Source organism: Ylistrum balloti, unplaced genomic scaffold (genome assembly GCF_031769215.1).
Source record: "Ylistrum balloti isolate Yb309-2 unplaced genomic scaffold, AGI_CSIRO_Ybal_v1 Utg370152, whole genome shotgun sequence".
Taxonomy (NCBI): Eukaryota; Metazoa; Mollusca; class Bivalvia; order Pectinida; family Pectinidae; genus Ylistrum; species Ylistrum balloti.
Window position 1 is genome coordinate 644,071 of NW_026782152.1, and position 13,789 is coordinate 657,859.

At 35.9% G+C, this 13,789-nt stretch overlaps 1 protein-coding gene across 1 annotated transcript in view; it reads left to right on the forward strand.

Moving 5' to 3' along the window:
* The window catches only part of LOC132550838 (popeye domain-containing protein 3-like), a 40,135-nt gene that overhangs the window by 455 nt on the left and 25,891 nt on the right, over positions 1–13,789 (forward strand). Inside the window, exons 2-3 of the mRNA XM_060214930.1 lie at positions 225–414; positions 683–805. Coding sequence (XP_060070913.1) covers positions 225–414; positions 683–805 — 313 coding nt within the window. The remainder of the gene's footprint in view (positions 1–224; positions 415–682; positions 806–13,789) is intronic.

Sequence of the window (13,789 nt, forward strand, 5' to 3'; positions counted from 1 at the left end):
AGTGACAGTTTGATAATAAAAATAATAAAAAACCACACACCCACATTATAAACAGGGAAGCATTTTACAAAGGTTATTTTCTCTCTGGTATTTTAATTGCTTCATTTCATTTGTCTAGCTAGCTGTAAGATACATTAAAAAAATAAAGTTCAGTACACCTTTTGTTTTCGATTTGTTTTAGATCCTTTAACATTTCACAGAGAAAATATCTTATTGTATTTCAGGTTTCTTGTTGCTGTCAGTATGGTCCTGGGTGATCCTATGTGCTCCAGACTTTTTCTCTTGGAATTTTGCCTTCATGGTGATCAATGCTTTCCAAGCATTGTTTATCATGTATAATATTCGACCGGTGAAATTCTGTGTTGAGCTGGAGGAAATATATGTCCAACTATTTCAGCCACTAAAGATACCCAGGTCTGTATAATGTTGTTTTAGAAAAAAAAGAAAAATTAAAATATAAATAAACTACATTATTTTTTACTGTATCATTTCAATTTCAGTCTAGGTGCAGAACTTGTATCAGAAATCATTATAAATATTGTAATGTCATTGTCAAAATAGAATGTGACGCTTAGAAAGTGTGTCTAAAAATATGGAAGAAAATCTAAATGATACTTAGGAAAAGATGATATTTATTGGTGATAAATGTTTGTATGGTAAGAAAATTTCGTTTTTATTTTAGGTCCCTGTTCAAGAAACTGACCTGTGCAGACTTTTGTACACTGACTACACTTCATGAGGGAGAAGCATACTGCTCTCAGGCCATCAGCAAGACTGATCGCCTGGGACTGCTCATCTCAGGCAGGTAAGTACAGCAGTCTTGTGTCGCAAGGAAAGGCAACACATGGGATTTCTATGTCTGCACAACTGTTGATATTTTCATAGCATAGATTTCTATGGAGTAATGAATATGGAGTTCAGACAAATACTTTTGTTATGAAGGTCATAGGTCATAGGTAATGGTCACTTGCTCTGATTTCCAAAAAATCGTTTCCACATGTGTTAAATTAGGTGCTTGAATTGAGTCCAGGAAACTAGACTTCAAGCAGATCATACATGTGATTGTCTTTTTCCCTTTTGACTTTGAGGTCAAAGGTGAAGGTCATTGTTTCTATGATTTTGATTGTGTCTCTCTGTAATCACTTGCTATTGGTAAACTGGCAGTATAGATCAACATGTGTTGAATTTTACAAGTCAGAAAAGGAATTGTGACAAAAACAAAGTACTTTCCTATCAAAATTTTTCCATCAGATTATTACTTTTGGTTTCTCAAAAAAAAAAAAAAAACAGAAAAAATTATTTTTCAGTTTTCCTGTTGCTGCCCTATGAGCAACAATCACAGTTACTAGAAAACAGAAAAAAAACAGTCTACGTTCACAAGTCCTCACTAATATGGTTCTGAAATAACATTCATCAAAGGATGTCCAGGGGTGACTTGAAATACTGATTTGGTATGGATGCAGAACAAAGCCAGTTGGAGTTTAAGGATGACGATTCTGTGTTATTTGAGGGAGCAGATTCGTTGACATTTGGTGGAGTCAAAAATTTTGGAAATGAGGGACTGTATTGATTTGAAAATGATCAAGGATGAAGATATCTCTAATAATGTAGTGGATTTGTGGAAGCGAGGTATTTTAATATTTTAGGGAACAAGTTATTTGGAATTTGACAAAAGGGATTATTTGGAATTTTAAGTACACAAGACAATCCAATTTCATTATCACAGGGAAATTACAGGGAAAAGCTGTTGGATGGCTTGTCTGATTTCAGCTTGGAAAATGTGACGTAGTTTTATGTAAGGAAGTATGCAGAGCTATCATTTAACTACTATTAATTCATTAGAAATTCAAGGTATTTGGAAGAGATTATGCTGACCAGGTAATGTTGAAGCTTGAATGACGAACATACTTCCCAGAAATTAATTTTTAAGTTCCCAAAGGTATTTTAAATTTAAAATCAAAGGTGGCCGTTTGTAACATACTGGTTGTGACATCAGATCAGTAATCGCAAAGTTCTTTTACATGTGCATGAAAATATTTCGTTGTGATAATACTGAAGAAATACAATTGTAGACAATTACCGTAATTATACAGTAGTTAGCCCACTCATGTATCTTGCTGTTGAGTAGAATTACAGATGTTTTACCGATTAAGATCCTGCAATAAGCCCAACCCTGACTTTGAATCCGGAATTGTTTGAGACTGGGGCCTACATATATTACATTGGGCCTCACAGTGTCCCTAGAAAAAGACTGAGAATAGTTTTTATGAAAAGTCTGTGAAAAAAGATACTGTATCAAAATTGATTGCTATAATATTAGTGTTTCCTAACATAATCTTTCAGGAAATAATTTTACAAAAGAAAAAAAAAATTTTAATCCCATGGAATAATTTCTATTGACAGGTTTTGTAGACAACAGCAGTTTGATATGAATAATGGGGTAGTAATTGTCATAGGTCTACATCATAAATGGTTATTGGTGACATAATGATACGAATGCTGAATCTCCTGATGGTTCAAATTATTGAATCTGAACGATATCCTGTTGCTTTCAGTGAGGGTGGTTTTGAACAAAATCTAGCACATGTGTATATTTCAACAATTTAATGGCTTTGTTAGTTTCATCTTCCTTTGTACAGAAATTAATGATTTGATAAATGATCTATTTTGGGGTTCAGATTAAAACAATGATATGAGAGTCTTATTGTGAATTAGTGTGTATTCTAGACTTTATGGAGGAGTAATCCGTTGTTTTACATTTTGTTAATGCTCTGAGTAAATGCACTTTGCAGATAAACTATTGTACCACTCCTTCAGTGGAAGTTCAATCACATCTTGTTATCTCAAACTTTTATGACTTTAAAACCCCATTTAATATGTAGTACTGTGAAACTCATTTAATGTCACGTCTGTTAATGTCACTTTCCGGTTAATATTACATTTTCTTGAAACACAGATTTTCCCCCTATATATTCACATCTGATAATGTCACTTATTTTCATTCTGGCAATGCTTAATATCACTTCATTTTGATGACTATAATAAAAAACAGGTAAGTGAGGACAGGAACTATGGATTCATACCTTAAGGGTCACGCGTGATGTAAACATCGTCACAGCCCTACTGACCAACTTTTCACACCTTGCGACTTGCTATCAATAAGATTGACCCACTTACCTGTAAGGTCCCACTAGGTTGAAGGAAGTCTAGTGTGTTTGTTTTTTTTTTTTTACTTGGCTAGCACATTCCAAGTGTTAAAATGGGTTACTTGGAACTTGTCGCCATGCATTGAATGTTTGAGTGGGCGCCATACAACGTGTCTGACGTGCTGCCGAAACTTATTAAAAATGTGTCTTTAGCATGCATATCGGTAACAATTTCAAAACAAAAGATTATTTTGCTTAAGACTTTTAGAAAATAATCGACCATGAACTGTAGTTTACGATAAATTTTTTTGGGTTGTTTCTTTTCACAGCGACCCTTAGGACACCAAACCATGGCATGTTAGTATGGTCATTAGGAATGTCACCATCTTTAAATTAGGAAGTCTGGATAAGGCCTAATTAAACACACTAATTTAACAGTCAGTGAATCATGAAGTGAAGAGTTCACACTCTACTGGGTTTTTGTCAGCAATGCTCAAGTTGTAATAATTTATGATAGCAGGTAAGGTATTTCTTAGGGTTGTCCCATTCAACCTTCACATAAACTTAACATTCAAATTACCTAACCTAAATTCTCTGGTAACTCGATGTTGTCCCACGGTCCTACCAACTCAGAGATAATCAGGTTTTGAAATATTTTCTGTTTCTTATGTCTGCCAAGTTATCAGGGGACACATAGTGTTACCAGTGCCAAGGTGACTTGATGCCATCGCTCTGCAAAGTCAAGCTAAATGGTCAAGGATGAAAGTATTCAATATCGGTTCGTTTTTCAACGTAATAAAGTCAAGGGTACTAAACCATGATTGCCATTCTTAGGAATTTTTAGTTCAGCTGAAGCAAAGGCTTAGGATGAACCATAGCCTTTGTGATTTTCTGGGCGTTGTCAGCCGTCCGTCATATGATGTGGGCAATTGTTTTACGTTTTAAACTTCTTCACAAGTTCCACCAATGGGATTGAGCTGAAACTTGCTTGAAATCAGCCTGACCAAGTGTTGTTATTTTTAAAAAAGTTAAAAAAATAAAGGTGCCATGGAGCTGAAAATTGATGTTTGATGTCAGGAAGGGAAGCCAGCAAAATATTGTAATCTTTTTGGCCTTGTAGAAAGTTCAGATATGGCAGCAATTTTGTAACATGATTGCACGATCATGGTTTCATTTAACAACAACTGTTTTAAACATTTTTTCAAGTTCCATTAGTGGAATTGAGCTAAAACTTGCAGAAAATTTATTTGTGTCAGTCCAAAGTCCAATAGTGCTGATGTGGCCGCCATCTTGAAAACACATTTAAATTTCATCTCAAGCCCCACAAGTGGGATTCAGTTGAAATTTGCCTGAAATGATCCTGAGATGGTTCTGACCATGTGTTAGTATGTGTTTGGGAAGTCTGTTATCAAATATGACTGTCATATATATGACTTTATAGTCAGATGACTGTGAAGGTCCTTTAGCCCTTTGATTTCTAGAATCTACTCAGAGGTTTTTTTTTTTTTATTTATTTCTATGCAAATTGTGTTCATAAAAATAGTACCATATGATACACACCATGTGATGTTAGAACTTTTTCACAAACAGGATATTGCCAATAGTGGTGATGCAGTGTCAAATTCAACTGATACTAGGCTAGACATTAGTTGTGTTTCTGCAGCTCGGTGCAGAGTTGCTGTGTTAATGCTTTGTTTATAGTTAGACAAAGACGCCTTGTTCCTGTGTCGAGACAATCTGACATTTATAATTTACTGTATTTCCAACAGAGTGTCACTCATGTGTTCTATGGGTCTGTATTTCATGAGATGAGAAAGGACGGAGACACATCATCGGCGGGTGTTTACATATATATATAGAAAAATGTTTGTCTCATTGTATCAAAATGGATGGCTATTAAGTTTAGTTATTGCCTGAAGGAATCAACATTATGTCTTGGTTCCCATTTTCTTGTGCACCAAGTGAGCTGTATCTGCAATCCCCAATTTCTCCAGACTGTTTATTAAGCTGTACCTACAATCCAAAATTTCCCAGTTCACCCATCAAGTTGCACATACAATTGCCAATTTTCAGGCTGACTGACTGAGATTTACGAACCCTGAATGGTTTAACATCCCTAAAAAAAGTTTGTGTTTGTGTGCATTTGGGATCATTTACATTCGGCATTGTTGATTGTTTTTTGGTTTTATTTGTGTTTGGGATCGTTTACCATTTGCATTAATGTCCATTTGCATTTGGTTTTTTTTGTTTGTATCAAGGATCATTTTCTAATTACGTTTGCCTAGAGTGGCATTGGCAAACAGTTGATCATTCCATATACAAATGTAAACTGATGTATAAATGCTAATGGAAAACACCGATGCAAACGGACATAAATGCAAATACAGATGCAAACGTGAATGGATCAAATGCAAATGAAAAAGGATCCCAAACATGTCAGCACAGACTGAAATATCAAACTATCACAACATGTCAGTACAGAGTGAAATATCAAACTGTCACAACATGTCAGTACAGACTGAAATATCAAACTGTCTCAACATGTCAGTACAGACTGAAATATCAAACTGTCACAACATGTCAGTACAGACTGAAATATCAAACTGTCTCAACATGTCAGTACAGACTGAAATATCAAACTGTCACAACATGTCAGTACAGACTGAAATATCAAACTGTCACAACATGTCAGTACAGACTGAAATATCAAACTGTCACAACATGTCAGTACAGACTGAAATATCAAACTGTCACAACATGTCAGTACAGACTGAAATATCAAACTGTCTCAACATGTCAGTACAGACTGAAATATCAAACTGTCACAACATGTCAGTACAGACTGATATATCAAACTGTCACAACATGTCAGTACAGACTGAAATATCAAACTGTCTCAACATGTCAGTACAGACTGAAATATCAAACTGTCTCAACATGTCAGTACAGACTGAAATATCAAACTGTCTCAACATGTCAGTACAGACTGAAATATCAAACTGTCTCAACATGTCAGTACAGACTGAAATATCAAACTGTCACAACATGTCAGTACAAACTGAAATATCAAACTGTCTCAACATGTCAGTACAGACTGAAATATCAAACTGTCACAACATGTCAGTACAGACTGAAATATCAAACTGTCTCAACATGTCAGTACAGACTGAAATATCAAACTGTCACAACATGTTAGTACAGACTGAAATATCAAACTGTCTCAACATGTCAGTGCAAACTGAAATATCAAACTGTCACAGGCAATCACATAGGGGGATGTAGATCAAACCTCTAAACCATTAGGCACATACCCATTCTCTTAAGGGATTGTTCTCTTATCTTGTTTTAAGAATGTATTATACAATTCATTGGATTATTACAACCTGTATCCTACCATACATGGGATACTAAGAAGAAAGAAAAAAACTTTACAATATGGATTAGGATATTCTTGACTATTAACAATATGGTTTATGTAGCATTACTGTGAATGAATTAAGTTTTGTGGGCAGATATTTTACAATGTAACAAAGAAAGAAATAACACATAAATTACAATGGTGAAAATCTGTACATTTAAAATGCGGATGGAAAGAGAAAGTTTAAAAAAAAGGGAGTTTGAGGGTTCAGAATCAGGCAGGCTAGATAGATTTATAAAGTAATTTTCCTACCAATGTGGAACCATTGATATTACTTACCTTCTGAAACCAGGACAACATTTTTTAATGACTGACATTTTACTATAAACATTGATATTACTTACCTTCTGAAACCAGGACAACATTTTTTAATTACTGACATTTTACTATAAACATATTTATGAATCGCTTCAGGTCGTGTTGGCCAGTATATGTCATGTCCAGTGTAACCCTCAGGCTAAAACATCACTACCTGGTACTTACCTGTTGACTATCTATCATCTGGTCATTAGTCCTCTGTATAGGTAGTCGTCGCTGATTTGTAACACCTTTGTTGAATATCAGTCACAGCTCTGCCTGTATCTCCCTGTCTATGATAGATGTTTTGTTGTGTTCCAATGTTAACTGAATATTTTTTTTATTGCAAAGTTTAGTGCAAATATATCGCCAAAAAAAGAAAAACTTATTTAATTAGCGACACGAGTTGAGACCTGATGGGCTCTTGTAATATATACAGGTAAATAAAATGCTTAAACATCAAGGGAGATGGGCAAATGAATGAAAATAAATCAGTTATGAATCTTTATGGATGTGGAAATTGATAGACTTTATTAAAGATCTATGTATGTCTGTTTAGACTTGTGATTGATAAAGATATGGGATAAGGATACAAAACTTTTTCATTACAAACTCAGATTGATCCTATGTCCATATTGTCTACAGTTTTTCCATTGTCTGTTTCATTAGATGGTGGACTTTCCAAATTACCCCTACATCCGTGTTCTTTGGTCTGTCCTTCCGTAAACAATTTTTGTTATCGCTTTTTCTGGAGAAGTGTCAGATGGATCTCTCTCAAATTTCATAAGTAGGTTCCCCTTTGTCCCTAGTTGTGCCCGTCCAATTTTGGGTGTGATCAGAAAAAGCAATATGGCAGACAGGTGGCCATCTTGGATTTTGGTTTTGAAAGTTTGTTATGTCTATATCTTGAGAACTACAGCATAGATCTTTCTCAAATTTCGTGTGTTTGTTTCCCTTGATCCCTAGTTGTGCCTGTTAGATTTGGGTACTGATCAGAAAAAGAAAGTGGCCATTTGCCTAGTAGAGATTGTTTTCCCTATTTCTTAAGAACTTCTGAATTAATCTCTTTCAAATTTCATATGTATATTCCTTTGGTCTCTTCTTGTGCATGTTTGATTTTGGAACTGATCAGAAAAAATAAAATGCCTTTTAGGCAGCCATCTTGGATTTGGCAGGTAAAGATTATCATTAATATTTTTGCAAAGGAATGTTAAAATTTCTGATAATTAAGAGCAAAAACACAGAAGGCAAAAGATCTAACTTTCAAAGAGCAAATAAAGATCAAACATTAGTGGGCGCCAAGATTCCCCTGGGATCTCTTGTTTTATACAAGAAGGAAACTATTTTTCTTGATGATGAAAAGATGGGACTTTCTGAAGTATTAAAGTATATGACAGGCCATCATTAAATTTTTCATAGGAGAGGAAAAATACTGACGACTGCCATATTATGACATTACAGTAATCACTACTATGTATATGCATACCGGTATATATTACTATCAAAACATTGTATGAAAAAAGTATAAATGTAATCACACGGTCCTGTGTGTGTACCATATAAGAATAGTGTTGTCAAGATCAGTCAGCGATCTTACATTTGCGTTCGCCCAATCAGTGTTTGCATTTGGTGGGAATGTTAAACAGTCCAGTGTCTGTAGAAGATACCTTTGATAGAATTAATCAAAATGGCATCCTAGAGGAAAGTGGGACCAAGTGGGATTTGAAGATTAAACATTGCTGCCTATTTTAGGTTATTTAGTCGGTCTGACAAGTTTGATTGGGTTTACTTCAATAGTTGTGATTAGACATTGTTCTCCGAAGTCATTGGAATATACTACCAATACCAGTATTCATTTAAAAAAAGAAAATTGGTATGTTATTGTATTCTTTTTAAAAATGGACATTTTTGTAGTGTTGACCAGTGTTAACTTTTAAGAATTTAAATTAGGATTTTCACAAAATCAGTATAACCAAAATTGAAAAAGCCTTGCCTATTTCGACAAGGAATTGAAAAAGAAGATAAAATCACAGAAAAAAAGTCTAAAACTATGTCGTTCTGATTGGATGTTGGTGAGGGCATTCGTGTTGCTACAGCATATCTTGTTAGTTTTAAATTGTCTCTGATGTATCTGCCGTAATCAACTACTTTTACTATTTTGCTGGTTACATGTGTTGTCAGATATGTAAACACGAGCAGAGCCAAACCAGTGGAATGCAAGAGAATTGAACCAAAGATAGAGTTAAGACCCTCTATATGTGTGTCTGTTATCTAAATGATTAGAATATTCCATCGATCCTGTCAGCCCCGACACTCCTCGAGAAATGGTCCATGACTCCTGGGTACAAATACGCAGTTACGTATAAGATGATGTATTGGTCATCAGTTTGTAATCATATACTCGGGGGATTTATTATAGTCGGAAAAGTGTTTCGTAGGCATGCTGTAATGAATACGATGGTCAATTTAACAATCTGTCGTATTTGTGTTGGAAGTGGATGAGACATGTTCAATAAGACAGATATATTGGCAAAAAAATTCTTGCTTTCACTAACGTTTTGTAATTACTCACTTATATCCTTGATAAAATCTGACTGCATGTCGCAGCAGAAAAAAAACCTGATTAAAATGTGTAGTGAAGAAGAAATATTTAATATCGATGTACGGTAAAGAAGTTTTAGTTTTGATGGCAGTAAAGATTCAGTAATGAAGAAGAAATATTTAATATTGATGTACGGTAAAGAAGTTTTAGTTTTGATGTCAATAAAGATTCAGTAATGAAGAAGAAATATTTAATATTGATGTACGGTAAAGAAGTTTTAGTTTTGATGTCAATAAATATTCAGTAAGCAGTTAATATTCCCTAAGATGTAATTAGATTTCTGGAAGTCTTAACTCTATCTTTCTATATTTTGAATTTGCAAATTTTGCAGATATCTACCTATTTTCTTTACTGGAGAGTCATATTATATATACTTGGCAAAAAACATGTGTCTGATGATAGTCCACTTTACTGCTGATCAGCAGTTACAAATGAAAGCTATAATTCATTGTCCTATAATAAGCCCACCCCATGTAGAGGTAATGTTTTAGTCCATAGGCTGATTGTTATGCAATAAGCCCACCCCATAACTTTCAGATGGATGTTATGTGATAGTCCCCTAGGTCTATGCAGACTAAATTTGTTTAAAAAGATTAACATGCTTTGCAAGCAAGCTTAATTTCCTTGTTTAGAAGTATTCCTAGGTGATGTGACCTGACATCTGATTACTATATACTTCTATAAACCTGTTTGGACAGCCCACTGTCACAGTGATGTGACCAGACATCTTGTTACTATATACTCTTATAAACCTGTTTGGACAGCCCACTGTCACAGTGATGTGACCAGACATCTGATTACTATATACTTCTATAAACCTGTTTGGACAGCCCACTGTCACAGTGATGTGACCAGGCATCTTGTTACTGTATACTTCTATAAACCTGTTTGGACAGCCCACTGTCACAGTGATGACCAGGCATCTTGTTACTGTATACTTCTATAAACCTGTTTGGACAGCCCACTGTCACAGTGATGTGACCAGGCATCTTGTTACTATATACTTCTATAATCCTGTTTAGACAGCCCTCTGTCACAGTGATGTGACTAGACATATTGTTACTGTATACTTCTATAAACCTGTTTGGACAGCCCACTGTCACAGTGATGTGACCAGGCATCTTGTTACTATATACTTCTATAATCCTGTTTAGACAGCCCTCTGTCACAGTGATGTGACTAGACATATTGTTACTGTATACTTCTATAAACCTGTTTGGACAGCCCTCTGTCACAGTGATGTGACCAGGCATCTTGTTACTGTATACTTCTATAATCCTGTTTAGACAGCCCTCTGTCACAGTGATGTGACAAGGTATCTTGTTACTGTATACTTCTATAAACCTGTTTAGACAGCCCACTGTCACAGTGATGTGACTAGACATCTTGTTACTATATACTTCTAAAAACCTGTTTGGACAGCCAACTGTCACAGTGATGTGACCAGGCATCTTGTTACTGAATACTTCTATAAACCTGTTTAGACAGCCCTCTGTCACAGTGATGTGACCAGGCATCTTAGTACTATATACTTCTATAAACCTGTTTAGACAGCCCTCTGTCACAGTGATGTGACCAGGCATCTTAGTACTATATACTTCTATAAACCTGTTTGGGCAGCCCACTGTCACAGTGATGTGACCAGGCATCTTGTTACTGTATACTTCTATAAACCTGTTTAGACAGCCCTCTGTCACAGTGATGTGACTAGACATATTGTTACTATATACTTCTATAAACCTGTTTGGGCAGCCCACTGTCACAGTGATGTGACCAGGCATCTTGTTACTGAATACTTCTATAAACCTGTTTAGACAGCCCTCTGTCACAGTGATGTGACTAGACATATTGTTACTGTATACTTCTATAAACCTGTTTAGACAGCCCTCTGTCACAGTGATGTGACCAGGCATCTTAGTACTATATACTTCTATAAACCTGTTTGGGCAGCCCACTGTCACAGTGATGTGACCAGGCATCTTGTTACTGTATACTTCTATAAACCTGTTTAGACAGCCCTCTGTCACAGTGATGTGACTAGACATATTGTTACTATATACTTCTATAAACCTGTTTGGGCAGCCCACTGTCACAGTGATGTGACCAGGCATCTTGTTACTATATACTTCTATAAACCTGTTTGGACAGCCCTCTGTCACAGTGATGTGACAAGGCATCTTGTTACTGTATACTTCTATAAACCTGTTTAGACAGCCCTCTGTCACAGTGATGTGACCAGGCATCTTGTTACAGTATACTTCTATAAACCTGTTTAGACAGCCCTCTGTCACAGTGATGTGACCAGGCATCTTGTTACTGAATACTTCTATAAACCTGTTTAGACAGCCCTCTGTCACAGTGATGTGACTAGACATATTGTTACTGTATACTTCTATAAACCTGTTTAGACAGCCCTCTGTCACAGTGATGTGACCAGGCATCTTAGTACTATATACTTCTATAAACCTGTTTGGGCAGCCCACTGTCACAGTGATGTGACCAGGCATCTTGTTACTGTATACTTCTATAAACCTGTTTAGACAGCCCTCTGTCACAGTGATGTGACTAGACATATTGTTACTATATACTTCTATAAACCTGTTTGGGCAGCCCACTGTCACAGTGATGTGACCAGGCATCTTGTTACTATATACTTCTATAAACCTGTTTGGACAGCCCTCTGTCACAGTGATGTGACAAGGCATCTTGTTACTGTATACTTCTATAAACCTGTTTAGACAGCCCTCTGTCACAGTGATGTGACCAGGCATCTTGTTACAGTATACTTCTATAAACCTGTTTAGACAGCCCTCTGTCACAGTGATGTGACCAGTGACATATTTGAACAGTGGATGCTTCAGATGTTATATAGTACCTGAAAGGACAGTGTCCTGCATGTTTACATGTTTGTTGAAGTCTCAGGGTGGGGGGATGGCAGGGGGTGGGGGGAGGAGGCAACTTAATATCTACACCAGTGAAGTTTCACACTTCAATAGCAGTGAATGACCAGTTCTTTACCAGAAGCCTGTGATGTTGTTCTACGCCAGCATTTAGTGGCTAATTAAACTACAAGGTAGACAGGAAATTGTGATTATATCTTCTCAGTTAACCAGACACTGAACTTTAGACGTCAGTGGACAAGGCTACAATATTGACCTAAGTTGAAAATGGGTTCATATACATAGATACAGATAATAGTTTTCACCATACACTGTAATGATGACAATGGCAGGACTGATAACATATCCTTAGAATACTATTTTGAAAATACCCTATTTTGGCATTAAGTAGATTTGATTTTGTTTATGTTACATTGAACACGATTTTTCTTAAATTCTAAATTCAAGGAAGGAAGATATATCTTTTAATCATTTCTATATACAAAAAAAAAAAAAAAAAAAACACTAGAAAATATAAAGTTAAATTATTGAATCTTGTTACAACTGTAATCTTCTGTCATGTGACCAAAGGTCAAGTTGAAAAAGATTCAAAAGCAGAATTGTAGGAATTTATACCATGTTTTGTTAGAGGTGAATGTCAAGGTCAAAAGCAAGAATCCAAAAGTCAACTATAAAGTATTACAGTAAAATACAATTTCATTTCAGTAATAATTACCATAACTTTAGTATGCAAATACAGTACCTACACCCATCTTTGTATCCCAACAACAAAAGATTCAAAAGAAAAACAATCCCGCCCTCCCTACGATCCATGAGCCATCACGGCAGGAACGCAGAGTGATCTCCCTTCCTCTTACCTTTATGGCTGCCGACGAGTGCGGAGGTGTCTGAGCTAAGTGCTTTTCTTACTCCTTCTCTTCGTACTGCCATTGTCGTTTGAGTATATTGTTACTCTATTAGTAGTCTACAAACCCATCTCCCAACTTATATTGTGAAATTAAGTATTGTCATTTGTTTATTTTGACCGTATTTCCGGCCGTTTTTTCCTCCACGTATTCGAGTGCGTGACTACTTGTCTCGTTGATCGGATTTGCGTGAAGTTTGAATTTGTTTTTCTTGCTGCTTTGTCGGCCGTGTTGTACGGCCGTTTTATTTATGCAGTGCAATCTTGCTACGTACGGTAGGCTTTGTGCTCTCGTTCGTAGATTTTTGATTGTTCTAGAACTTCGTTTCCGGCCGTGTTTTTCCTCCGCGTGTTCGAGTGCGTGACTACTTGTCTCGTCACTCGGATTTTCGTGAAGTTGAAATTGTTTTCTTGCTGCTTTGTCGGCCGTTTTGTACGACCGTTTTCTTTTTTTGCAGTACAATCTTGCTGCGTACGGTAGGTTTTATGATCTCGTTCGTAGTTTTTTTATTGTTAGAAAAC